General features: G+C 46.0%; 1 protein-coding gene across 2 annotated transcripts; it reads right to left on the bottom strand.

The window, feature by feature from the left end:
* FBXO32 (F-box protein 32) lies at positions 1-25759 on the bottom strand. 2 transcript variants are annotated; one of them, XM_059815371.1, is made up of 9 exons: positions 25644-25759; positions 22321-22433; positions 20577-20626; positions 19818-19910; positions 12137-12230; positions 11054-11238; positions 7242-7424; positions 5926-6069; positions 1-5219 (listed from the first exon to the last, which is right to left on the bottom strand). In XM_059815371.1, exons 1-9 carry the CDS (start codon positions 25757-25759, stop codon positions 5130-5132), a joined length of 1068 nt encoding a protein of 355 aa, XP_059671354.1. In that variant the 3' UTR covers positions 1-5129. The 2 variants fall into 2 exon arrangements, with proteins under 2 accessions (XP_059671354.1, XP_059671355.1); XM_059815372.1 differs by lacking the exons at positions 11054-11238; positions 12137-12230.
* Between the last annotated feature and the right edge of the window lie 406 nt (positions 25760-26165).

Raw genomic sequence — 26165 nt, 5'->3', positions numbered from 1 at the left:
GTTTGAACATTTATTGCAATTCAGTGTCAAAAATGTTTTACAAAAATACATTACTGTCTGCACAGAACAGCTGTAAAAATCAGAGTTGAACATGCAAGGGAAGAAGAAAAAAGTGTGCAAATTTATAATGGAAGGATTTTAACCACACAATAATATTAAACAGAAGTCTTATTATACAAGGGATGCCTTTTGCTTCATATCATCTCTAGTTACAACTTTAAGGAAAAAAAAAAACAGAACACATGCTTTCTTCCCTATATAAGTAGGTATTTATAATTACTGCAGATTAGTTCCTGAAGATGAGTGTATTTGCTGTGTCAAATTAAAATGTTCTCTTCGTAGGAGACCTGTTAGCATTCTGTGCAGCACATGATGGCTGAAGAAATGCAAGTTCCACTTGCAGTTGCTCTCCCAGGAGGAGAGGCCACAATGCTTGGTCAATGGAGGGGGAATCTCTCTGGTGTTCAAGGTATTAATATACTAGAGACCACATGTATCAAGGACAAGATGGATTTGTTCTCCCTAGGGCCAGATCCTGCAAAGCTGATTTCTTACCAATGAAATCACTGGAGGAAGATGTAGGATAGAAATTGGGCACGGGTAAAGACACTCACGCAGCCCGGCAGCCACATGCTGAGAGCTGTGTGGATGGCTGGCCATGTCTTCAGAGCCTTTACCAAACATCATTATAAGCAATGAGTTGAGAAAAGCAACACAAGCAGAACACCAGAGTCCCAAGCCTTGTAACAGGGAGTCTTTATTAACCTGATCAGCCATCAGCTCCACAGGGTCTGTGTTTTTGCAAAACAGGCCAGCTATGAAGAGTGGCATTTTAAATTAAAGCTTTGTCTTTTTAGCAAGGTGCTTATCTATGGGGAAGCTGTGCAATGGGTTTGTAAGGACAAGCCCAGAGGACAACGCTGGTTTGCTTTACCAAGCAGGAGATAAGCATGAAACAGCACATCTGATTTATTAGCTACATAACAGAACTTGAAATGTTGCTGCTCTAAATCAGATTTTAGCTACTAAGGGCCAAGGAATTTTCTGGGCAGGAAAAGCTGGTTTAGTACCTGCATATATTCTAGAAGATGATAGCTTTGCAAGAGTAATTGAAGTCAAACAGAAATGGGAACACAAATAGTTCAAAACCTGGGGACAAAGAAAAATAATAAAGATATTCCCATATACAGAAAGTGGCAGGGTGCAACTAAATGTTTACATAGAAAGCAAGGTCTTCAGAGCAATACACAAGTTTTCATAATCACTTTACAAAATAAAAGGATCTAGAAACTCCCACGATTAAAAGAAGGAAACCCAAACAATGTAAGAGGAGGTGCACACATTTTTATGATCAAACTTTACCATACCATAGTTAGTACAAATGGCTTAAGGTATGTACAGCTGAAATTGTGCCTCTTGAAGTGGCTATCACATTAAAACAAACTCCAAATACCTGCCTTTTCTAGAAAGCTGAAACAAACATCTCCGGCATCTCTCCCTTCCTCAGCCTCCTCCCTTGCACAGATCTATTTTTCCTCTTCACAGCACCACGTTCTACACTGTTGCACTGTTTAACACATCCTCTGAAGATAATGAGATTTCTCTGGATACTTTGGCAGGAGAAAACCCCAAAGAGAGCAAAACCTCCTCCTTTCCTAGTGTAAGAACTGATGCATGTCTAATGGGAATGCATCAACTAACTGGAAGGTGAAATGCTGTTTGAAAAGAACGTTTTATTTCCAAAATACAAGTAAAAGCCTGTTTTCCCTTCACAACAGCTTTGCCACAATTGTACTAAAATAAAGAGGTCCTTTTTGCGTGAGAGGAGCCTTACACCATCCTGCCTGGAAGCCCCTGTTATCACTGTCAGTTTTGTTACTCTGCCATCCTCAGCCAAGAAGATGCCTCTGCACTGCTAAAATACTGATCTCTTTGTTTAGAAGTGGTTAGTCTAAGGTATTTGAATGCAACAGTATTTAATCTTAAATACAATACAGGAGTATTTAATTCACCATAATACCTCCCTGTACCAACCACTTGAGAAAGAATGAGTCTCCCAAAGAGATCAAGGTCTTATGACAGTTGCTGTAGCAGGAGGGTAATGACTGAGGCAAAAACTGAATGAGGCTTATTTTGTTTCTTTTTGTTTAGTCCATTTTGTTCTCCAGTACAGTAGCTGCTTGGTTTGCTGCTGCTTTGGACACTGACAGCAGTATCCCAGGACCCTGCCTGAGCAACACACAAGCATCTGTATGTATTAAATGATCTTAAGCACTTTGACCCTTTAAGATCCACACAGTGCTAAGAAATCAAAAAACACTAATTGAAGTAAGTTTTGTAAATAGGAGCCTCAGATGCACATGAAGTTTGTTATCAGCATGACCCATGCTCTCTGGGCAGACGACACAGGATACACTCTTTGCTCAAGACCAGTGAAGGGCTGATAGAGGCAATGGCTAGAGCTGAGACATTCCCAAATGTCAGCTGAACAGTGGGATTTTCTGTCTTGGTGTGCAGGGAATGCAGTAGGCCAGATTCAAACCTGAGCTTAAAATTCACCCACTGTCACAATCTCACAGTGGGTAAGTGTCATCTGCTAAGCACAGACTCAGACCAGGCAGAACCCCCCAGCATTTCATACCGAAATACCATTGCCTCCCCATCACAACAGGTTGGCTCACTATGGGTGGCAGAGGCAAGACTACGAAACAAACCAACTGCAAGTCAGAGCTGGAAACAGAAGATGCCAAGGGGCACGGGTCCTCTCGCTGCTAGAAAAAGGAACTACAATCTCTAAATACAGCAGCAATGCTTCACTCACTTCACTTGCAGGTTTCTGTCCTTAATTTTCCTCATTCACCAAGCTAGATTTCGGCCTCATCTACCCTCTGACGTTAATGTTGGAATGAAAACAGAAAACTGGCCTCCCTCACTCACAAACATCCCCCCAAACAAGCACAAGTTCATTTTTCCAAGGTAACAGCTTTTAAATCACTTTCAGTTGACATGAATACAACCCCAGCAGGCTTATGCTTTCCACCAGCAGTCAAACTGATAGATGGGGCATCAACACCAAGATAAAGCTCCCTATCCTGCACATGTTTTCTCCTCATCTCTGTAGAGTGCCAAGCTCTGGGCCATGGCTAAGGGTGGCACAGACTCAGAGCTCTCTGGAAGAGCAAAAGCTTGGGCTCCCTGTTGGAAGACAGAAGGGCAGTTCTTGTCAGCATTTTCCTGGTTTTCTCCTTCCCAGGCTTCCTCCCTTCTTCCTCACTGCTTCATCTACAGACAGCTTTTTTCCCTTCTTACATCTCTTACAAGAGTATGCAAAGTGATTTTGTTTGCAAAAATGCAAATACGGTCATTTTAAAAAAAATATAAACAGCTGCAGAGAAGTGTTGAAAGTCAGTTATAAAAATGTAAAAAAAGGAACAGAATATTTAAGAATAATTAACTCAAGTAGTTCTTCCTGAATTGTCCTGAGTACTCCTCTTCCTCACAATTCTTTGTACATAGTCACACACAACCCACTAAATATTTACCCTCCGAGGCATCCTACTTGTATCATGCACAGAGAAAGTGCTATAGGGAAATCTATTGGCAAATAGCAAAAACTTTCCACTGCAGGTTTTCAAATTGTTATATATGAGCTGGATTCTTCTAGCTCCACCATAGGGAAAAGTGAAGCATTGTATGCAGTAGAAGAGACTGTGAGCCAGATCATGGCCACAGTGAAGTTAGGGGTTTAGCTACATACTCCATAGGACTGAAAATTTAGCTCTAGGCTAGTGTTAGAAGGTCATTACTGGAAGCTGAAGGGACTAGGCTGGGTCTTTGCCATTTCCTTGGCACAGCAAAATAACCAAAGGTGTCAAGCACCATGTTGGAAATCCCTTGCTTATGCCAGTCCTGACTGCTGTTTTTAGGAAAATGCTGACTGATCTCTTCATGCTGTGTCGCTCATCACCCTAAACTCCAGTAGTCTGAAATTAAACATGCTGCTGCCGGTCTTCCAGTCAAAACCGCATCATTTCACTATGGTCAACAGCCCGGTTCTCCCTACATTTTACCAGCTCCAAGATGACTGAATTCACTTGACAGCAGTGGGAATACAGAGCAGTGTATATGTTGGAAAATTAGGAAAACAAGGGCTTGAAGAACCAGATTCTAACCTCACTAGTTATTTCAACCAGTGCAATTAACCTAGTGGCGTTGATACAAATTTACATTGCAAGATTAAATCCAGTCCTTTGTTTCTCTATAATAGAACTTCCTCCCTTTTAGATAATCTTCATCCTTGTGGCTTCTCTTTTCCCTTTTGCTTAGTCTTTCATAAAACCAACAAATTAAAAGAGGATGGAGTAAAGTCTTAGGTATTTATATTGTGCCTATCATCTAGGCATTCAAGCACTGAGTAGACCAAGGAAACTAATGTAAAGAGGTAAGCATTAATACAAGAAAAGATGCTTACTATCACAAACATTTCCCTTTAAATCATTGTACAAAATACAAAAGTTCACATTGTACACTGGATTTTTGTTTGAAAGGTACTCAATCTATTAGAGGTAGAAAGTGGTATGGTGCGATTCTCTTTTGCAAGTAGGCTAGAGTTCTATCCTAAGTATTTCAGAATGTGTCCTTTCTCAAAACATAAAAGTATTATTAAACTTGTCACAGGGATAGTTTTCATAAATATTTTTAAAACATCATATTTATAAATATGTATGCTAAATAAAACCAGATGGAGAAAGAGTTCAACAGTCCTAGCCTCATATTGCTTTCTCTCTATTAGAAACAAACCAGAAGAGTTCTCAAATGGTTGTGGGGCAAATTCATTTTAAACTTCTAAAAACAAAAGATGAAGTTTTTTGCCCTGTATCTTGTACTCTGATCATAAAAAAGGGACTCTGTACAACATGCTGTATTTATACACCAGTCCTACGGAAGTCTGTATGCCTTGAGTGCTGCATGTCAGTGAGCAATTTCACCTTTCATCTCTGAGATCCTCTTGTTCCTTGACTCAGGAGCTTCGAACAAACATGAATATTTACACTATTTACAAATGGAGTGTCCAAGCTCAGTGGCATAAAGTGTCCTGTAAGAATTGCGTAAGCTGCGGTGACCCAAATTCAGAACCTGAACAAGTTGATAAAGTCTTGCGGCGAAAGAGAAGTGGAGCAAGTCTCCGGATTGTTGGCTGTGCAAGGGTGATCCGTACCCTGGGAAAGGAGAAAACAACTCCATTTAGAGACACTGCAGAAAGGGCGCCAGAGCATCAGCCAGCTTAACACTGCCCCTCTGCCAGACATCCCACTTGCAAATAGATTGAGCGGAGCCCAGAATAATATTTCTACTATCGCCAAAGCAGACAGCTCAGAACTGGGCTTCAGATTTTAGGGGCTACTGGCAACTCAAGGGAAATAAAACCAGCAAAGACCCAATTCATTCTTTTTCCCTCTTCTGAGGGAAGAGAGGCTAGAGCTTACCATCAGCTAAGGGAGTTGAACTCTAGAGACATGCCTTGGATATCAACACAGTGGCCAGCGGATTTTTGTTCTGGGCTGTTTTGTAGCCATCAGCTCTCACTCCAGCTAATCCTGCTGCCAAGACCTCCACCTCCATGTACGAGGCAGCAGGAGTTGCTGGCAGCGCTAAGATGATCTACTGCAGGCAGCCCTACAGCATGCCCATCTCCCTCCACTCTGGCCTTGACAGCCACTACTCCTGTTCAATGTAGAGAAAATGGGACCTTTGAAGCACAGAGGAGAAAGGGTGTTAATAGTTGAGGGAGGAATAAGATATAGGAAAACACTAGGTTATGCAGGCAAAGGAACTGCAGCACCCTAAGCCAGCTGCAATCAGAGGAAGCACCAAGTGCCCTGTGGCTCACACCCCAATTGAGTTTGTCCCACCAACACCTCATACCTTCCAGGAGAGGATGTGGCAGTGCCTGCACAGCTGCAGCGTGTCACCATACTGCTCCTTCCGTGGGTAACACCTTATGAGCTTGAAGTACATCTTTTTCCAATCTAGCTGTCCCTTGTCAGATAAGATTAGCCTTTTGCGAATCTGAAAGAAAAAAAATCAAAATTGCAGCAGGTCAAATAATGGGATTTTTATCTCTTCAACTCATGTTGTTCTCTCCCTTGCATAAGAGTCATCCTTGCTGGTCCCGTAACAGTTCCCCTGTAACACCAAGAAAGCTCCTGCTCTGAATATCCAGCTATAACCAGTTTCCTGATGGCAACAGCCTCAACCAATACCATTATCAGCATCTATCCCCATTTCATAAACATTACTGTATGAAAGCCTGAAATCCTGGGAGCTATTTTGTACTACTCTAGCCACTGTTTCTGGCTGGCAGGACAATAAATATAGTTGCATTTAATAGTTTCAGAAATTAAAAGTATTTTGCTTTTTCATTGACTCTAAGAGTCAGTGACTTGTCACATTAGCTTGGGAGACACCCATCTTTCTTTTAGGGTTGATTAGCTGCAGAAACTGGATTTGAATTTACTTGTTAATAGAAATAACTTCCCAAAGTCACTTCCAGACTCAGATGCAGAGTGAGCAAATAAAGCCAAGTCAGCAGAGAAATCTGGCACGAGGTCCCTGAAGCGCAGAGGTCTAGTATAAACACCCCAGACATTCACCTATAAACAGAGAGAGGGATTTTTGTTTGTTTTTAAGCTTGAAGACCCCAAATGATGACCAGCCTGCAAAAGGCCAAAGATGTTTACGCAGGTACAATGTGGGTAGTAGCAGGGCTGTTTTCCTCATACCATCCTGTCACTTAGGAAACGGCTCAGAGGGGATTTCTTGCTCTAAAGGACAAGAGAGTACAACTCATCACTCATGGACCACATCCACAGAGATTCTCTCTGCAAAGGTGTTAGTCCCTGGGACATCGGGGTGATTGCTGGAGCTTGCCTGCACATTTTCCTTGCACATGTGGCATGAGGAACAACTGCATGACTTGCAGTTGTAACCACCTGGATTGAGGTTGAAGTTCACTGTATGACTAATTCCTCAGGCTCCTATTTCAGTAATCATTGCTGTGGCATGCAAAACCCTCTACATAAATCATCTTCACAGCCATTCTCATGTCAGCCTGTGTTATCAGCTTGCGGCACAGCCCTTAGATCCAAGGGATAGTCAAGTAAGAGTGTCCTACCCTTGTGTGTTCACTTTCCAGTGGGTTACAACAAACTACTGATAACAGTTTGCATGCCTCCTTGTACCTGTCTGTCCGTGAAGTGATACTGGCAGAGTTTCTTCCACAGCAGCCGGTCTTCGCTGAGCACTTGCAGGTCAGGAGCCACCTGACCGAGGCTAACCAGGTCTCTCCCATCACTCAGTCGCTGCATGATGTTCAATTGTAAACACAACGGCAGGTCTGTGAAAGTGGTTCCTTTAAAGGCAGGCTGGAAGAGACAGACAAAATTGAGCTCACAAGCAGCTGAAAACAGAGGCAATTCGAGCTTGCAGTAGAGTTACTGCTTTTTAAGCATTGCTCTTCACATAGAGAATAAGCAGCAGTTCCCTCTTCTGAATAAGGAGACATTTTACACAGAGACATTTGACCTTCTGCCCCAGAACAGTGTGAGATATCCTCAAGGAAGGGGACATGTATTTGTATTACAGTAGTTAGAAGCAGAATTGCAGTCCAAGGCTCCTTCTCCCCTTCTCATCCATCCCACGTCCATACTCATGAGACTATGCTCCCAGAAGCATCACCACCAGCTTCCACTACAGCAAGACATTGGCTACATCATGGCACAAGCTATTATCCATCCAGGTCTCTCCATCACGATGGACGCTGGCATTACTTCAAGTTCAGCCTCCTGTTACACACATTGCTGGGAATCTCATGCTTTTCTGACATGTGTTTTAGGTTATATCGTCACAGGATCCTGCTATAACCACAGCAGTAGCTAATGAGTAGCCACAGCAGGATTCTCCCTGCACGGCTTCCCAGGTCACTGCTGACAGGTCTAGTGTTTCCTCTGTGAACACTTGAAGGACCTGCCCCTTTCCCATCATCTGCAGCCATGGTTTTCCAGGTTGTTCAGCCACACCAAAGCACAGCCTAGCCAAAAGAGCCAAAAGCCACCTTCACCCCCCATACACCTTTATTTGGTCTACATGGGGTCCAAGACTGTTTTGCAAGTCCACATGGCAGCACAGCTCCAGGACAAGTTGACCACAATGGATCAGTGGGTCCTGCATTTGGGGGCAATCCAAAGCACATGCAGGAGCAAAGCTTCAGCAAGAACCACAACCCAGGCTCCAGCTGCTCCAAAACCAGCCCCATCCTTATTAAGGCAAACAGCAGCTTTTAGGATTGGGCCCCAATGAAGAAACAATGTTAGACAGATGTGCCAAGTTTATCATTTACCCTGCACAGAAATGCTGCTATTTTAAGTCGCAGAGTCACAGCACCCGTCTCACAATTGGCAGAGCTATTAACCATTTCAAACAAGAAGCACATGGACCATCATCAACAGGAGAACACTGTATGAGGCTGCTTTTAATCACACAGTCCCATCTTCAGCCATCCCATTACATGGGAAATTCCACAGGCACAAGTATGCCTGTACACAAACAGCTCCCACCTTCCCTTCAGTGCCCCAGCCTGTCCAGACCATGCAGCACTACCTGGCACCTGCAAGGACCACAGCTTTTCAACCAATGCATCATTTTTGGCCATCTCCACCAGCAAGACAGGCCTGAAACAACCCCTTCAGGAGTGAACTGTCTCTGCCATCTCCAGAGGGTATTTCTTCCCATGACAGCTTTAACACTGCATGCAAGTGTTAAGCCGCAAGCACACTGCCTGGTTACATGTAGATGCTTCCTAAGTACAATCCACAAGTCCAGACTCAGCATCCCTGCCCCATCAGTGCAAACTGAGGTCATATTTTTGGGGTAGGAAGAATGGAGCCTTGGATCACCTCCTGTTGATCTCCCTTGCCAACCTGTCTTTTGCACTCTCCCTATATATAAGCTTTGCTAGGGCACAACAGGCAGGACTAAGTTTAGAGGCTCTTGGGTCAAAAAACCCCAAAGCTTATGCTTCTGTCTTATTTCTGAAGAAACCAGTGTGACTCAAGCAAATCCTTACAGGTTTTCTATGTCAGGGCCAACAACTTATCTGCTACTTCTTTTCTCTCAGTACTCCTTTCCAGGACTTTTCAAACATTACTTTTTTTGGAGAAAGAACACAGATTAGATCAGAGCAGATCAGTACACCATCACTTTCTGGGCAGAAATTTTTAAAGCAGCTCTAGCACATACTCAATACTTAGCAATTCTTTTTTTAAAAAAGGTTTAGGTCTTAGCTATTGCAAGACATTCCCCCCCCTCCAGAAATATCAGAAGCACTCAGTGCACTGTAAGCAACTGGGTGCACACAGAGCTGCACTTGTTCTTCCTTCCTCTAAACTCAGCTGGTTTTGTTCTAGCTTGACCTGAAGTCATCTTCAGTGGTGTGAATTTTTTTTGCAAGCTTGACATTGATTTTATTTATTTTAGAAAAGTGTCTGTAATACTACATGTAAGTAAGCATACATAAAAGGCAGTTCTGTTTACAAGCAATATTTTGAGGCACTTCTGGCTGGATAGGCAGAGTTCTTTGAAATGCTTATCAGGGTTTTATGAGTGCCTGAAGTATAGGGGAAAAAGCCACATTGAAATACTCAGTTGAGTAGCAGGAGGTAGGTCCTGACTGTGGTGCACTCAGGGCAGGAGATGCATGGGTGGAGCAGCACTGGCATTGCCCAGGCACAGGGCAGCTCCCCAGCTTGCAGACCTGCTGTTCCCCAGCAGCCACCCTACAGTAAGGCTAGTGCTTCCCCTGCAGGGCAAATGGAGATGCAGCCCATCCCAAGAGCTGCACAGGAGGGACAGAAACCACCATGAGATAAGGCACTGCTGCTTTTGCAGCTCTTCAAGCTCCCTGGGACCTCCCAGAGTTCATCTTTTCCTGTGTCCTATTGCCTGCATTACTCTAGCTGAAGGACTGGAAATTGTTTCCTGGTGTTCCCAGAGAACACAGCCATGTACAATGATGGAAGCAGGCCCTTTGCTTAATCCTTTGCAAATGCCTCTCTGGTTGACCCATCAGGGGAAAAGTGCTTTTTATATTCCCTTAGGCCATGCCATGGTCTGCCCAAGTGGGAATTTCACAGTCCAGTTCACTGCAGGGAAGTCCTACAAGGGACTCACCAACACAGAAGTCAGCACTGGGGAAGAACTTCAGCCTTTCTGTGGAACAAGTATCCATTTGGGGTGGAGAAATGTTTAGACATGGTTCTGGGCAACTGGTCGTAGGTGTCCCTGCTTCAGAAGGGGCACTGGACCAGATGACCTCCAGAGGTCCCTTCCAACCTCAACCCTTCTGTGCTTCTGAAGTGGAGCAAGTTCAGATTTGATTCCCATGCAAAGCCAGGTTAGAAATTTATCAACTAATACATCTTTCCCATCCCCACAGACGCTGTTGAAAACAGATATTGTGAAACCAGGACTCGTCCATCTGGAACAGGCAGCTCCAGACTACTGGAAGAATCATTGATATTTTCAGCCAGGAAGCATGAAGTTATGCAGCTATTTGGAAATTTGCATTTAATTTAGATTAAACAAATCTAAAAACCTCAACTATCTGATAAACAAGTTTTGAAGGCAATTGCTCAGTTTGAGAAAGGCTGTGTTGACTTTTCATACTGAGGCCTAATCTCTGAAGACTCTCAAGAGGGGGAGATGGTTTCCTGCTCAGCTCTGTTCACTCAGCACTTCATAGCCATTAAGGAGTCAAGCCATGGTCTGTGAGCAGTAACAGTGAGCATGATCCTAGGTTGTGTACACTCAGTTTGAGTTAAGGGACACAAGTAATGGCAGGAATGCATCCACTTATTTTGGCAAGTCCAGGTCCTTTCCCAGCACTGTGCTTGCATTAGGAGTACAGTAGGATGCAGTCACCCAAATGGGAACTGCTACATGAGAAAGTTTCACAAAGGAGCCACATTATTTTTTAGCTTTCAGGATTTGTGCTTACCCTGGTGATCTGAATGTTGTTCAGTTGCTGCTGCCAGTGGAGAATACTCTCCATCCTGTGCACCCACATGTTGATGTTTCCAACCAGGACAGACTTGCCGACCCGTTGAACTAATGTGCAGAGGGATGTGTAGAGGGTCTGCAGCAACTCCCGTATGAGCCTGATGTTCTGCTGATCTTCGAGGACTTGGAACAAACAGGACAGGTTAAAAATGGGAACTGCCCAAATCCTTTTCTGAATTTATGTTTCTCAGGCAAGTCAAGTTATCTGCTATAACCTCACAGGCCAAGAGAGCCAGCCTGTCCTTTTCTTTTTAAAGGAAAGCACTTAAACATTAGCCAGACACAGCAGGATTGACAGCAGATGGAAAGAGATCCTCCCAGGATAAGCAGATGAGGTATCTGCCCTTTCCACAGCACTTCCCATTTCCAGCCACTGGCAACCAGCCAGCTTTCCCCTCTGATACATGCAAGAGGTTATCTATGTACACCTCTGCCCCATTACCCGAGCTGATGTGCAGGGGGACAGCTCAGGGTCTCCTTTCTCATTATGTATACACACACACTAACAGGGTGCTCTCAATTCCTAGGCTTCAGCCAGAGCTAAAGCACCAGGGAGGGGAGTGGCACATCTCAACCACAATTCAGCCCCCCCAGCAGGTGAAGACAGCCCTCGAGCTTTCCTTTCCTCCAGAGCAGTGGGAGCACTTGATGATACAGCAAACTGGTGACAAGGCAGCAGCAGAGACTGCAGTTGTGCCAGGCTGGGGGCAGGAGCAGCCATCGCTTTTGCAGTCAAAAATAGGACTCAGTAGGATGCAGAAGGGGTGGTAGCAAGGAAAGTTGGAGAAAGAAGAATTGCCTCAGATACCTACCAAAACACAGGCATTTCTTCCACATCCCCCCTCCCACCATAGTCCTTCACACTGAGGGAAAAGAAAGAGGAACTCCACTACAGAAATAAGCAGTGGTGCCGCTCCTCACCCGTCTAGCATTGCTTGACTATTCTTGAGGATGTGGTTCACACAGTACACCAGATTAAATCAGACTCCTCCTCCTCCCCCTCACTGTTTCCATTTCTTACCTTTCTGCACCACTTTTTCCAAAATGTTCATATAGTTTTTCTGGGCAATGCCACTCAGTGACGTCAGCTGAGACTTTGCTATCAGCTCCAACAGCTGTGGATAAAAATAGAAGTTGCAAGCCTTAGAGCACAGAGATACCTTTCTAATCTTGACTCCTGGTCACATGACACAGCAAAACAGTCCAGAGACTTGTTTGCTGCTTGAAAATAAAAGAGAGACAGGACAACAGAGCAAACTAATGCAAAGGCAGATGACAGCAGAGGCCAAATAATTAAACCCACATCTAAAGGGGTGGGGAAAAAAGGCATTCTGATGATCTTCAGGGGAAAAAACCAAAACTTGATTTCATGGTTCAGAGATGCAGAGAAACCACAGAGCAGTGCTCAGACTGACAGCCTCTATTCACACTGAGGGAACAACAAACAGCCAACGTCACCATCCTTCACTGGGGCACAAACAAGCAGTGTTATTAGGGAACACGAGCAAAAGCCTGTTTGGATGTGGATATTATTGATGGGGCATTAATGAGAATCAGACTCCACAATTTACGTCAAACTCCTGGGTTGCATGGGTTTTGTCAGAGTGCTGTCACCACAACAGAAAGGTTAAGCACTATATTAAAAACCCTCCCCCCAACAAACCTCTATTCCTCTAAGCTTTCCTCCCCTGTTCAGCTCTTACAGCTGCAACACCAAACCACCTTTCCCCATTTGTCCTGTTAACTTGTTAACCTCCCCTAGTGGAAATTGTGCTTTTACTTTCAATTAGTATTTGCTTCCCATCATTGATCTCCTGGCTTGCGTACAAGCTGAACACTGAACTTGGGCTGCAGCTGCTAAAGGAAGCATTTCCCACAGGGAAGATGCCCTCTCCTCCCTGGCTCTCTACCACCACAAGAACAGCTGTGGAAGTTTCCTATGGATCATGCTCTGCAGAACATGTGGCCCATGATCTTCCAAGCCTTCCTCCCTTCCCCCAGCATTATATAAATACACTGACTGTCCACGTGTCAGTCCATTTGTTTTGGATGTACACAGCCTTCTGTTTTAATTTAGAAAGGAAAGGAAAAACCTTTTATGCTACAAATCAATCAACATGTTACCACATGACTAGCTTATTAATCCTTTATCATCTGCAGCTACAGTATCCCATTGCTGGCACCACACAGAGTCCAGAGAAGGTGCAACTACTTGTGTCAAGTAACTAAGATGGCTTTTGACAAGACTTAATAAGTCATGAGTTGAACCGTCTGCTCCACTATAAGAATGACAGGAATCTATCCAAAAAGTCACCGGCAGCTTGCCATGAAGCAGGGAGTTCACGGAGAAGATTACTGCAGTCAGTCGCCCGCTCTGCTTGTCTTGGGCACTGGCATGTGACTGCCAGTTAGGAGTAGTGAACTCGCCTAGAGTGACCGATCTTTTCTTCCGTTTAATTTCCAGGCCAACACCACCATCAGATGGCTTCGAGTTTACATTCTATTAATATCTTGAACCTCGCATGACCGAAAGAAAACAAGATGAAAAAAGACCTGCACTAACTCCTGTGAAGGGCAGGCTGCCTGTTTTCTTGGCTCATCTCGGGGAAACAAGATACACAGGACAGTTGGGTAGTATTTGGTGCACAGGCATCAGTGGATCTTCTTGCTATATCAGGTAAACTGAGACAAGGACTAGATACTCTTGAAAAACAATGCAGTTTGCAAGATGTTTGGGAAGTTTTAAAACAGGTCTTTTCTCAATTTCATGAAATACTGAAGGCAGAAGAAAAAACAGTCTCCCAAAGTAGCATGTAATACTCTGCTTACACTAAACTATTTAGCCTTCAGACCTTGAGTATAGCAATCAACTTGCCAGACTCCATCTGTACATTAGCCACACATGCACCCAGATCAGCTCTTCTGTGCATAAACAACTGCTGTCTCCAGATTGCACTGTTCTGGAACTGGCACAGAGTCAGCTTCCTCCAGGCTGGGTGTTAGCAATGTTGTGCCTGTTACTGAAAATGCCAAAATGCACCCAGTGATAAGCATCACATAATGCAATACTGTAAGAGCTAGATGCCAAGGCCATTCTTTAAGAGGAACAAGGATAAAAATCTCAGTTCCTTGAAGAATGCTAAATTGGTACAAAACTAATTTAGCCAAAGGAATAGATTCAAACTTGCCTTGTCTGTGTTTATCAAGGTTCAATTTATGTTCAGTGAACAAGCTCAGGTATCATGTGTCACCTCTTCCCCTACAGTAATAAACAGAGGATGAAATTCTATATGAAAACTATGTTGTGAATACTTCTAGGGCTACTCTGTTCCCCAGGGACTGCTGGCTGAAGCAATTGGCTAGCCCTCCAAATCAAAAAACATTTTTTATTCTTCTGTGCTGATATAATACACAAAAACCAGGTAAGCAATACAATTCATCCATGCCCCACATGCTCCAGTGCACTAAGGGTCTTTTAGTGTTGGCACAGACCCAGCAGAGTAGGGTCTCAGTTAATAGACAGCCAAATTGGGGTCTACAGCATTATAAAAAAATAAATCAGTGTTGCCACTTGCATAATACAGAGTAAAAGCAGACTGATGAATTCAGATTAATGCTGAGTAGGGTAAAAAAGCTGGAGAGCTGTGTTATGATACAGTTGCATTAAGTCCAGCCCATGCTCAACTGAGAGGAACAGATGGTAGGAGAGAGTGCACAGGGAAAGGTTAAGAGCAATTTTAAAAGGCCTGCTTTTCAAAAACACTAAGTGATTGCATTCCAGACAATTTTAACTGGACCTGGGAAGTCTGCATCACCTCTAAAACAGGGCATTATATCCCAATTCACTCTTTCAACTCCTCAGAAGTTGGAGAAAGGTGACCTGGTAGCTTCCCCAAAAAATCCTTCCTACTGCCTTGCCCCTATTTTGTTTGCTCTCAGGGGTCTGCAAGAGCTATGGAGAAAAGGCAAGAGATGCAGTGGGCTATTTCAGAGCCTCTGCAAAGCTAGCAGGAGGCAGCATCTTCCACAGCAGGGCAATAACCTGCTCACTTCCCCACAAGTGTGATGGGCTCCTGCTCAAACCCCACTAGCAGTTGGTCTGAAGTAGTTGGTGCAATGAGCCACTTAGCTCTGGGAGCAGAGCAGGTCCTCTTCCCATAACCACAAGAGAAAAACAGCAGACAAAACAGTTCCATGTGGCAGGGAACAAGGGCCCTGTCTCAGGGCCATGAAAACATGCTTACTCTGCACCCATGACTACTGGTGTGCAGCATTACTTAGACCTGCTACAGCCAGAAGGCACTTCTGCCACTGTCTTGGTTTAACACCAATGTGTGGGGGCAATCCATACCCCAAATAACCCACAGCTAGGGACTTATAGCACACAGAGCCAAAACATCACCATCAGGCCTGCTGCACCGAGCAGGAGGGTGTAACCTTGCCCCCAAAAGGGAAATGCTTTGTAATGATTAAAATCACTAGTCTCAAACTACCAAAGTGTAAATCCCCCTTTAAATACCCCAAACCAGCTATAGGGAAGCTAGACAGCACCCTGTGGGGATCCATAAGCTCCTCCTGGTTGGGGATGTGGCTCCTCAGATCTGGACTGCTTAGAGAAACATATTGCAATGAAAAATTCCTCCTCGAGCCCCCCCTTGCTTTCACAGCCCTTCACTTTCTGTGGCTGAAATGTCACATTGGCTTTCGGCTGGGAGGTAGAGCAAGAGCAAGGCGAGTTATAATGATTTACAGCACAGGTGCTGACAGATCTCCGTAAGACAGCATCAAGCTGATATTCTTTCAGCACAACATAAATCCAGGACTCCCACAGCTAACTGCTATAAAACTTAAGAAACAAATTTAAGAGACTAATTTAACAGGATGTACACTATCTAGATCATGTTATTCCCAAAGAGCTGTGCTCTATGCAGCTTAACCTGACCTAAGCTTTTATGATCAGAAACAGCACCTTCCCTTTTGACATTACTACACAACCATCATATGACAAATCCTTCCGAAAGAAGCAGCCTGCAAAACCTCACTGTCATCTGACCAGAGTGTTCCCGAAAGAGAACCAACAACCTCTGGGCTGCAGGCACATTTGTCTCTGCTCGTATTACTTATGCTTACAGAATGCTTCCAGTCTTTTCATTAGATCTGTAACACCAGAGAAACCAGGACTGCTTCAAGACCAAAAACAGTTTAGGTCCTCTGGGTCAATCACACACTTCCTTACTAGCTCTAAAAAGGGAACATTGTCCTGTAACATGCAGGCAGATGCTATAGTTTAAAAGATCAGCAAGGACCAAATCACAGCACCACTACCTATACGTAGCACTTCCAGCACTACATCAGACTGTCAAGACAAGATTGACATAGGAGGAAAATTTCTTCCACTTCAGTTACATGAACTCACTGGCTACAGCTGATGGCATCTGCCCATGAGAAATACCTGCCAAGCTTCTTGCAGCTTCCACCTCACTTGGAGGCGCCCATTTTATCAGTGCACCATTAGGAACTCCAAGAACTTAGTCTGGATATATCTTAAGCAGACACTTCTGTATGACAGAAAATCAACACTGAAAACACTGTAGCACTTAAGTTCAGAGAAATTCAGAAAGGAATGCTTTGAGGAAGGCAAGTTGATGTTCAACCTGAAAGCCCATTTTGCTATCAGCAGTGATGTAGCTTATTTCTTTATAGGACAAGTGTGGGTGTAGCCAGCAGAATCCCAAGCCTGCAGCTGTTTCTCTCCTTTCTTCCCCTACAGACATCCTCATATTCTCCCCCAGCCTTCAACTCTAAACTTCCCTCTGTGGAAAGCACTTGTTTGATGAATTAAGTAGTGTGACATTAATCAGACACCCTGAGCAACGGGTGGAACTAGAGAGAACAAGGAGAGGGAGGGAAGGGAAAAGTGTTTTGCCTGCCAATGTTCAAGGCATTTTCCATGTGACAGATTGCTCATCTGTGTGCTCTAGGAGGCCTGCGATTTGCAAAGGACCGTAAACAAGATCCACATCTAGGCAGAGCTTTTCATGAGTAAGTCTGGCACATAAGACATTTTATGAGCTACTATCCACCGGAGACTTGGCTGATACAAGCCTTTCATTTTAAGAAGTCAGTTTTATATTTGATCCATGGTACAGGTTTAATATCTTCTTTAATCTGCCAAACCACAAGTCAGCCTCAATTAGAAAGCTTTATACTTCTCAGTAGAGCTGTATCCTTAGAATTACTGGGGGGAGAACTACTCTTAAAAGCTCAAAAGAGGTAATCTGTAGAAACAAGGACACATGCTGACTTCCATACAGAACACTGCTATTTTGGATACACAGCAGATTTGGGATGCTTTTATGAAGTCCTCATGGGGAAAAAAGGGGAAGAAGGTCAGCCTGAGCCTCCCCACCAGACCATACCAACTTCAGTGAAACTGGAGTTTGCTCTTTAAATTGTTTAATGGGACTTCTGCTCAATTATTGCAGTCCCATGCAAGACACCCATCGCACTGGGCTGTGCCACAGAAGTCCATGTGGCACAGCATGACCTGAGGCCATGCTTAGTAAAGGTCTTTGGGGTTCTTCGTTGTCGTAAGACAGAAAGTCTGCCAAAGGGATCTCTGGAGCACCAAATACAAGTTTTAATTTTTCTCCTTTATATTTGACTAAAGGGTTATAGCCTTGGCATAAACTGTTCCTTCCACAACAATCTCCCTAAAGATGACATGGCTGTGTGTATATATATGCTATCAGAAAACACTGAGTACCTCAGCACTGGTGATCACCTTCTCTGTACAAGTAGGAAAACAAGTTGTCCCAGGACCAGCAGAGATAGGACATCCTGAGTTTCCATGGACTTGTATCCTGCTTTGCCTCCCCCAGAATCCCCACTCCCTGCTACCACCCCTGCAATGGGACATCCAAGTGATTGCCAGTGCCCTTCCTGCACAGTAGGTGAGTAATTACCCCCAGTGCCTGCACCCTTCCCAGGGTGACAGAGGTTTTCAGAGGCTCCTTGTCACCTAGACAACAGGTGAACAAACCAAGGTGAACTTGCTCAGATCATTTCTTCCTTAGACACTTTTCATGACATTTGACTTGGCAAAGGGAAAGCAATACCAATGCTGCTTGCTCAAGAACCTAAAACCTGAACAGCTGGTGCCTCACCAGTGATCAACTGCTGATGAGATGTGAAAGGGAGCTGTTTATAAACAGCCTCAAGTTAATAACAGATTTTTAAGCTTATTGAATGCCAAACTTTGATAAGCATTCTGAAATTCAAGATCAATTTGCAGATCACATGTGCATAAACATACAGCCCTTGGGACAGTAGCTCCCCAACCAGCACCACCCCCCTTGGCCACCCAGATCCAAAACAGATCATTAAGCAAAGCCAGAACATGGGCAACCCAGGGCTGATTCCTCTTTCCAACCAACTGATGGTGTCAGAGCTAACCAAATAGTTCAAGTGCAAGGTCCTGCACATGGGTCAGGGCAATCCCAAGCACAAATGCAGGCTCGGGGGAAAACGGATTGAGAGCAGCCCTGAGAAGGACTTGGGGGTGTTGGCTGATGAGAATCTCAACATGAGCCGGCAACGTGCACTTGAAGCCCAGAAAACCAACCTTATCCTGGGCATGGACCTATTGGAGCAAGTCCAGAGGAGGGCCACAAAGATAATCAGAGGGCTGGAGCACCTCTCCTATGAGGACAGGCTGAAAGAGTTGGCGTTGTTCAGCCTGGAGAAGTGAAGGCTCCGGGGAGACCTTAGAGCAGCCTTCCAGTACCCGAAAGGGGCCTACAGGAAAGCTGGAGAGGGACTTTTTGCAAGGGCATGTAGTGACAGGACAAGGGGTAATGGCTTTAAAACTGAAGGAGGGTGGATTCAGATCAGATATAAGGAAGAAATTCTTCACCATGTGGGTGGTGAGGCACTGGAACAGGTTGCCCAGAGAAGCTGTGGACGCCCCAACCCTGGAAGCGTTCAAGGCCAGGCTGTATGGGGCTTTGAGCAACCTGGTCTAGTGGAAGGTGTCCCTGCCCATGGAAGATGGTTGGAACTGGATGATCTTTAAGGTCCCTTCCAACCCAAACCATTCTATGAAATACTTCACCCACTGAAACCACTGGCAGTCACAGAGGATTAAGAACAACCATGATCCTTAACAGACAAGTTAAGATCAGTGCCTCCAAGAGGTTCAACCCATCCTCTCATTACCAAAATGCTTATCTCCCCACAATTTCCTCTGTATCACTTCAAAGGAGGCAAAGCTCCACAGCCCTGCGGAGCTGGAGCCTCCTGTGCAAAGAGGTCACCATTGCTCTATAGCCTCTGCAGAGAGCCCATGCTCCTTTTAGGGCTACAGGAATCATGTTTAGAAGCTGAACTGAGAACTCAAGAATTAGAAGCTAAGTTTTCTGGGTTTCAGAAGTGAATTTCACAACTGAAAAGTAGTAGGAATGCTAGGCTAAGGACAGCCCTTCTACATTACCACCAAGTCCCTCTCCATTTTAAAAGATCAAAGAGGAGGTTTTGGGCATCTATCCACAAAACTTCCATCAATTACTTCATGCAGCAAAGCCCAACACCCCCACTTCCATGCTTGGACCTCTCTTTACCAGTACTTCCCATCACCCAGCTGGTGCTCAGTTCAAAGCCTCCACCACCATCACAGCAAAATAAACCCTGGCCTTTTAACTCACCCTCACAACATAGTTGAATCGCCTGGAGTCCAGGATAGCACTGGAGAAGTCAAGTCTGTTGAAGGCTTCTCCCAAGGTGCAGTAACCATGGCGCTGAGAAGAAAAAACAGTCTGCGTCATGTTTTGGCAGACATGAATCCAGACAGCACCAGGAAGACATGACCCAGGGCAACTCAATTTAGCAAGCTAACGGGTACAAACCATGGGACCAGCTCATGGCTAGAGGCAGGCCTGTCTCCCACAGAGCCACACTATTGACGTCAAGAGTGGGCATGGCCCAACATAGATTATGGTAGTTTCCCAAGAGTGACCTGAGCTCTGCTCATGACCCATGAATTTATGGGTAAGTATGAGCCACACATTCCTGGGGTTCAATATATAGTGCAAGTTCAGAGCAGTCTCATACAGCTGCTTCTCTCCATGAGCACAAGCAAGACATTGTGATGAATTCCAATGATTTTCCATGTTAGGACTGTACTGGGTGAAAGCCAAGAACAGTATTATGGCTTGGTCTGCAAATGGCTGGGTTTTTTTAACTGAGGGAAGCAAACAAGTCATATTTTAAACACATGTACAGAGCCTTGTACAGCAAGCCCTGGCTCCCTGATTGGGACTTAAAATCATTACTGAAATTCCAACTGCAAGCCAGATCTTCCACTTATCTCTTAAGAGCTTCTGCTGATTTATATCAGCACAGGATCTTCCACCACTTGGAAAAAACAGTAGAAAAGGGAAGAAAGAACCTATGGAGGCACTCACCTCTTTTGTGCTCCCCTTGTGAACATAGATCCACTTCTCCTGGTGGAAATCTGTTTGGACAAAGACATTTTGCTCAGTTAATCTTCCACTGCAGAGGGTTGGATCTATTCTCTCACAACACTTACTGCCCTTTTAGTGCAAATGAAGTTATTTTGTGTTTACACCACCACACTTGAAATCAAAACTAGCAACTTGCTGAACTGCTTTGTTTCCATATTGCTTCATTTGAGACCACAGCCCTGAGACTTAGGAAAGGCTTCTGTTTCAGCTCAAGACTGTAAATGTTTAATCTGCCAGCCACAGATATACCATAGCACCTCCTCTTCTTTGGTCCCAGACAGTAAGTGTGGCTGACAGCCAGATTTTGTTGTTATTGATTTTATTAACTATTCATTACCTTGGTTACAGGCTTGGGATTGAATGTCAAATTTGAAGTTGAGCAAAAATGTCATGAGACACCAGGCATGTGGGAGAGCTTTTAGCAGTGAGGTCAGGCTCAGAGGAACATGCTTGTGCTTGCAGCTAACATGCTAAAAAAGAAAAACCTATTTGGGACCAAAATTTTCCTATTTCTAATTGCCCCTCCCTTTCCTCAGAAATGGGAGTTGTCCCATCCACTCCCCAAAATAGGTTCCCTGTACTCACCACATGCTGCTAACTCAGTTTGCAGAAGAGTCCTTACTGGAACAGCAGTTACGCTGCTCAGTCCTCCCACCCCATTCTCACATTTTGACCCTTCTTCCACCACACACTGACAATTCAGCAGCTAGTGTGAGTAAGAAAAATTCTCCTCCCTATCCTGCTAGATCCGTTCCTTAAAGGAACTACTGTGTTCCTGGAGTCTGTTTACACCTGAGGATGCAGTGATGTACTCCTGCCTGGTACTGTGAGCCCAATGACAAACCCAGTCTTAGTTACAGGCATGCAGACCCAGCATCAGGCCCTTTTAAATAGCAGGTCACAGCAGAACCCAGCCAAAAACTGTCATGGTAACATTTGTTTGTTCAGAGAACCAAATGCACAGAGGGGCCAGTTTTTGGCATGAGTTTCAAAATCCTGGGGGATGCACAATGAGCTAATAGTAGTGTGGGAATTGTAACTCATTTCCTCTGTGCATGTTTACATTTGTAGCCTTCACATCTAACTCCAGTACCTATCTTGCAATCAGACCAACACAGACCTTGCTGTCCCTGCAGGCTCCCCTGAGTCCTCCCACAGTGCACCATCTGAGACCCTGGCTGCTCACTGCATGTACAGAAAGATTTCAAACCTCCCATTGTTTTAAACAAGCTGAAATCTTATTTCTTTTTTTCATGCACTCCACACAGAGATAGGATCAAAGCTCACATTCAGGCTTGTAGCCTCCAGTAATGTAGATTAGTACTCAACATGCATATGGAAGGAAGAATAAATTTAGCCTGTTGTGCACAAGGAAGTCTACAGGGGGAAAAAACTGGAACTGGTTCATTTGAATGTACCATAGGAAAAAATTACCCTCCTTCTGACAAACACAAGTGACAAAATCTAACACAACAAGCACAACTCCTCAGAGCAGGGATTACTAACAGGGGCATAAATCTTCACATTAAGCTGTATCTAAGTTCTTACTTAAGTCAAATATGGGCACAAAGCCCTTTGAGACACTCTGGAAGACTCCTCATGCACTGTGCAAAAACTAGATATGAAGCATTTTCCATTCTCCTGCAGCAACTTTTATTTAAAAACGCCCAAATAGACATCTTACATTGAATCTTGGCTTTGTTATTCAGCAGGTCTTTTTTTCTCTTCTTGGCAGCAACATCATAGTTCAGGCTGTTGAAGAGATTCTCTTTGTTGTGATCATCCTTTTTACAAAAGCTGTGAATGACACAAAGCAAGGATTCTGTTTATTTCTGCAGTCTGCTGAACACTATGTTTCCTGCAAGGAGAGAAAATACATGGTTTTCATTGTGAGCTCCAAAGCTGCCTCCTTACAGGCTGCTCAAAGAAGTCTGCATGCAGTTTTTGCATCCAGTAATGGTATTTTTAAATGAGCCTCTGGTGCCTCATTTCTGTGCTAGCTAAGACAAGACAGGAGCAGGTAATACAGATTGCACAGTTAGTAATGGGACACTGCTGGGCAGTATTCTTTTCCTCCCTTTAACCTGTTTCTATTTTTAGTAACACCATATCCTCCTACTGTAGGTGGTAGACTCCTCTGAGCCAGTCAAACTTCTACAGAAGGACATATTTAGGCATCTGAGGACATATATATGCACTCAAAATATTTATTAACAAAAGAGTCCCTACAAAACATTCTTTCAAGCTTACAGGAAAAGCTCAGCTGAGGTTCAGACTTTGCTGGTGGTTTTCCAAATCCCACATAGTAGTGACTGTACAAATTTAACAGCTAGGATCTCTTGTCCAAGACTGCCCATCTTCTGCATTTGCTGGAGCTCTGCTGTAACTACATTAGTGAAGGGAGCTATAACCCCTTATTTTCTTCGAGAGCAATGAAAGACTATCTATAAAGAGGCTGTGCATCAACATCTCCACATTCTGCAGATCTGCAAATCAGCAGATCCAAGCAGCAGTGAGAAGCCCCTGGGCAGCCACAGCACTGCAGATCCCTGGGGTGGCAGGGGAAGGCACCCACCAGGAGCTCTCAGCAGAGGCCCACCTGCACACAGCATGCTGCCCAGAGCTGCAGGGATGCCTCACAGGTGCTGAGGAGAAGACAGGCAATGCATCCAGGAGAATGAAAGAAAGCCACCCCCGCTGCTCTTGCAGCTCACAAGGGATGGAGATGGCTATCTGTAGGTTGAAATTCAAAGAAGGGTCCAGGCACCTCACTGCACCTCTCAGCTGCTGTGGCAGCGCTGATCTGGGACACACCCGCAACTCTGGCAGGCACTGAAACATGCTGCTGCTCGCAGCACTGGGCAAGCTTCCTCTGTGACAGCCACGAGGACCCTTACACAGCCAGGCTGCTTCCTCTACAGACCTCGTGTTTACACTGTTTAGCCTCAAAAAAATAATACAAGCACCATACCCACTCACACCTCCAACAGCTATTCAGCTCAGGCTCCTGCAAAGGAATGAAACCTGCAGGACAAGTCTCCTTGTTTCACCCTCCTGGTAAACAGGATCACCAGCCCAGGCCCACAGCCCGAAGAGGGAGGTTTGCTGTCTGTCAGCACAGCCACACCACCAGCGTGCGCCGAAGTCAAGTGACCAAGTCAGAGCTTCAGCACCATGAGGGTCCCAGACCTCTTCCAGCAGGGTCCAAATGGGTGTTCTGGTTTGGCATCTGCACATAACCCCAGAGGTGGAAGAAACCTCTCCCAGCTTTAGAACACCATGAGCCTCCACTCCCCCTTCCTGCTCCACATTACCCCTCACAGGGCATCGCAGCTGCAGGGAAGGCACCACTCCTGCAAGCTCCATCAGAACACTGCAGAGGGGGAACAGCAGCAGCAATGCAGGTGGACAGTATTCACAGCAAAAACAGCTCAGGGAACCAGACACTTCTAGCAGCTGGAGCTGGCTCAGAACCTAAACCTGAGAGCAGAACATCTCAGCTGCACATTTTCCCTGTCCACATGGCTTTCTGCTGGGGGGGCCCAAAACCCAAGAACAGAGTATGGCAGTAAGGAAGAAGAGGTTTTGAGATGTTCAAGCTCATATTTTATCAGGGTTGCACAAAATCAATAATGGGCCAGGTTAACATGCCCCATGCAGTGACAATCCAAGCACAAGACAGATCTGCTTTAAATCTTACATGTCAACAGCAGACCCTGACTGTTGACTTCCTACTGAATGACTCTGTAATCTGAAACCTTCATAACAACAGCAATGGACAAATTCCAGTATGGGAGGCAGATTATTCCCCTGTTTATGTACTGCCAGGTTTCCACACACTTCTCCAAGGCATTTTGACAGGCTGAACAGTTGGGCACCAGGACCTGGCACTGCAAGGACCTCAGTCCAGGGCCAGTATGTCACCTCCTCGCTTTTTAATGGGAAAAGTGATGTATAAACCTGTGCCAAACTCAGTATTCCCAACACAATCATACTACCACCAGCCAGACATTTTTCTACCTATTTAACAAATCAGATGCTTTGGATTCTAAACTTGATTTTTATTTACAGCTTGCATAAAAGAGGGCAAAAGATAGAGACCTACTACATAAACTTCCTTGCACAGTAACACCTCAGCAGTGGTTCAGAGCAAATCCCCGTTTGCTCCAAGTCCCTTTGTCATGGACATTCCTGAACCATCTCGCAGCCCCGGTCGGTCACAGCAAACCCAAACCTGACTGCACACAGCTGAAAACAAGATGCAGCTCTGCAAGAAAAGTTTGGTTTTGACAGGAGCGATCTGGCCAGAGACCATTACACCCACACTGCTGCACAGGCTTCCTGCCCGCAGCAACGCAGCTCCACGGTGCTTCACCATCTTGGGGGTTTTGTTGTTGTTTTGGAGACAGATTAGTCAAGCAGCACGCAAGGTACATTACTCATGGTCTGAAGACTGATGGCTTCAGAGACGCCATCCTTCTCCAGCCCGAGAGCCGGGAAGCCCGAGGAAGGGTTGTTTGGGGGGGACACCTCCAGGGCCCCCCAGGAGACGCTCAGCGATGCTCCCCGAGGGCACATCGCCCAGGCCGTGGGGCAGCAACTGTTTTTCGCCTCTTCCACCCCATCCCGCAGCCGTAGGGAGGGAGAGCCGCCTCGGTGCCCCGCCGGGGCTGAGGAAGACCCCTTTTGGTGTACAGCAGGCCTGGGGGAAAGCCGCCGAGCCCCTCCACCGACAGGCCCTGCCGCCTCAGCGACGCCAAGGCCCGGGGTTGCCCGCAGGCCCGCGTAGCGGCCTCCCCCGCCAGCGACACCGGCCCACGGAGCTCGGCGGCCCCTCCGCCTGCGGCTCAGGCCGCCCCCGGCCAAGGGACGGGGCGCGGCGCCGCCGTCCATCTTACCACCCCTCACCCCCCCGGCCCACCCCGCAGCGCGCAACCGCGCCGCGGCTCCCCCTGGCGGCGCCGCCAGGGGAGGGGGCCGGGAGCGGGACCGAGCCGCCACCAGTACCTGCTGATGTCGCCGACGTAGCCGCCGCTCTTCTCGTCGAGGAAGCGCGTCCAGCCGTCGGCCGTCTTCACCCAGCTCTGCCCAGGGGAGCGCCAGTCCTGCCCCAGGAACGGCATGGCGGCGGGACGGAGCGGGACCAAAATCAGGGCCGAGAGCAGGAGCGGCGGCACCCAGGCCGGGCGCGGGGCAGGGCACAGCGATGCGGCGGGTACCGGGGCGGCGGGGCTGCAGGCACCGCGCCGCTCCGCGCTATTTATGCGGCGGCGGGGCGGCGTGTTGCCGGAAGCACGGACTGGCCCCGCCCCCGCCCCGCCGCACGTGGCGGTGTTTATCGACACCGTCCCCGCCCTCCGCGGCAGGCGCGGGGCGGGGGCGGGGCCGGGGGCGGGGCCGGGGGCGGGGCCGGGGCGGTGGGGCGGGGCCAGCGAGCTGTTTGTGCGAGCAGCCGGAGAACCTGTGCCCGCGCTGTCTGCGTGTGGCCTTCTGCGTGTGCGCAAACACAAATAGCATAGATATACATGT

The sequence above is a fragment of the Gavia stellata genome, chromosome 3 (genome assembly GCF_030936135.1).
Source record: "Gavia stellata isolate bGavSte3 chromosome 3, bGavSte3.hap2, whole genome shotgun sequence".
Taxonomy (NCBI): domain Eukaryota; kingdom Metazoa; phylum Chordata; class Aves; order Gaviiformes; family Gaviidae; genus Gavia; species Gavia stellata.
This window is presented reverse-complemented; position numbering and strand designations above follow the sequence as displayed.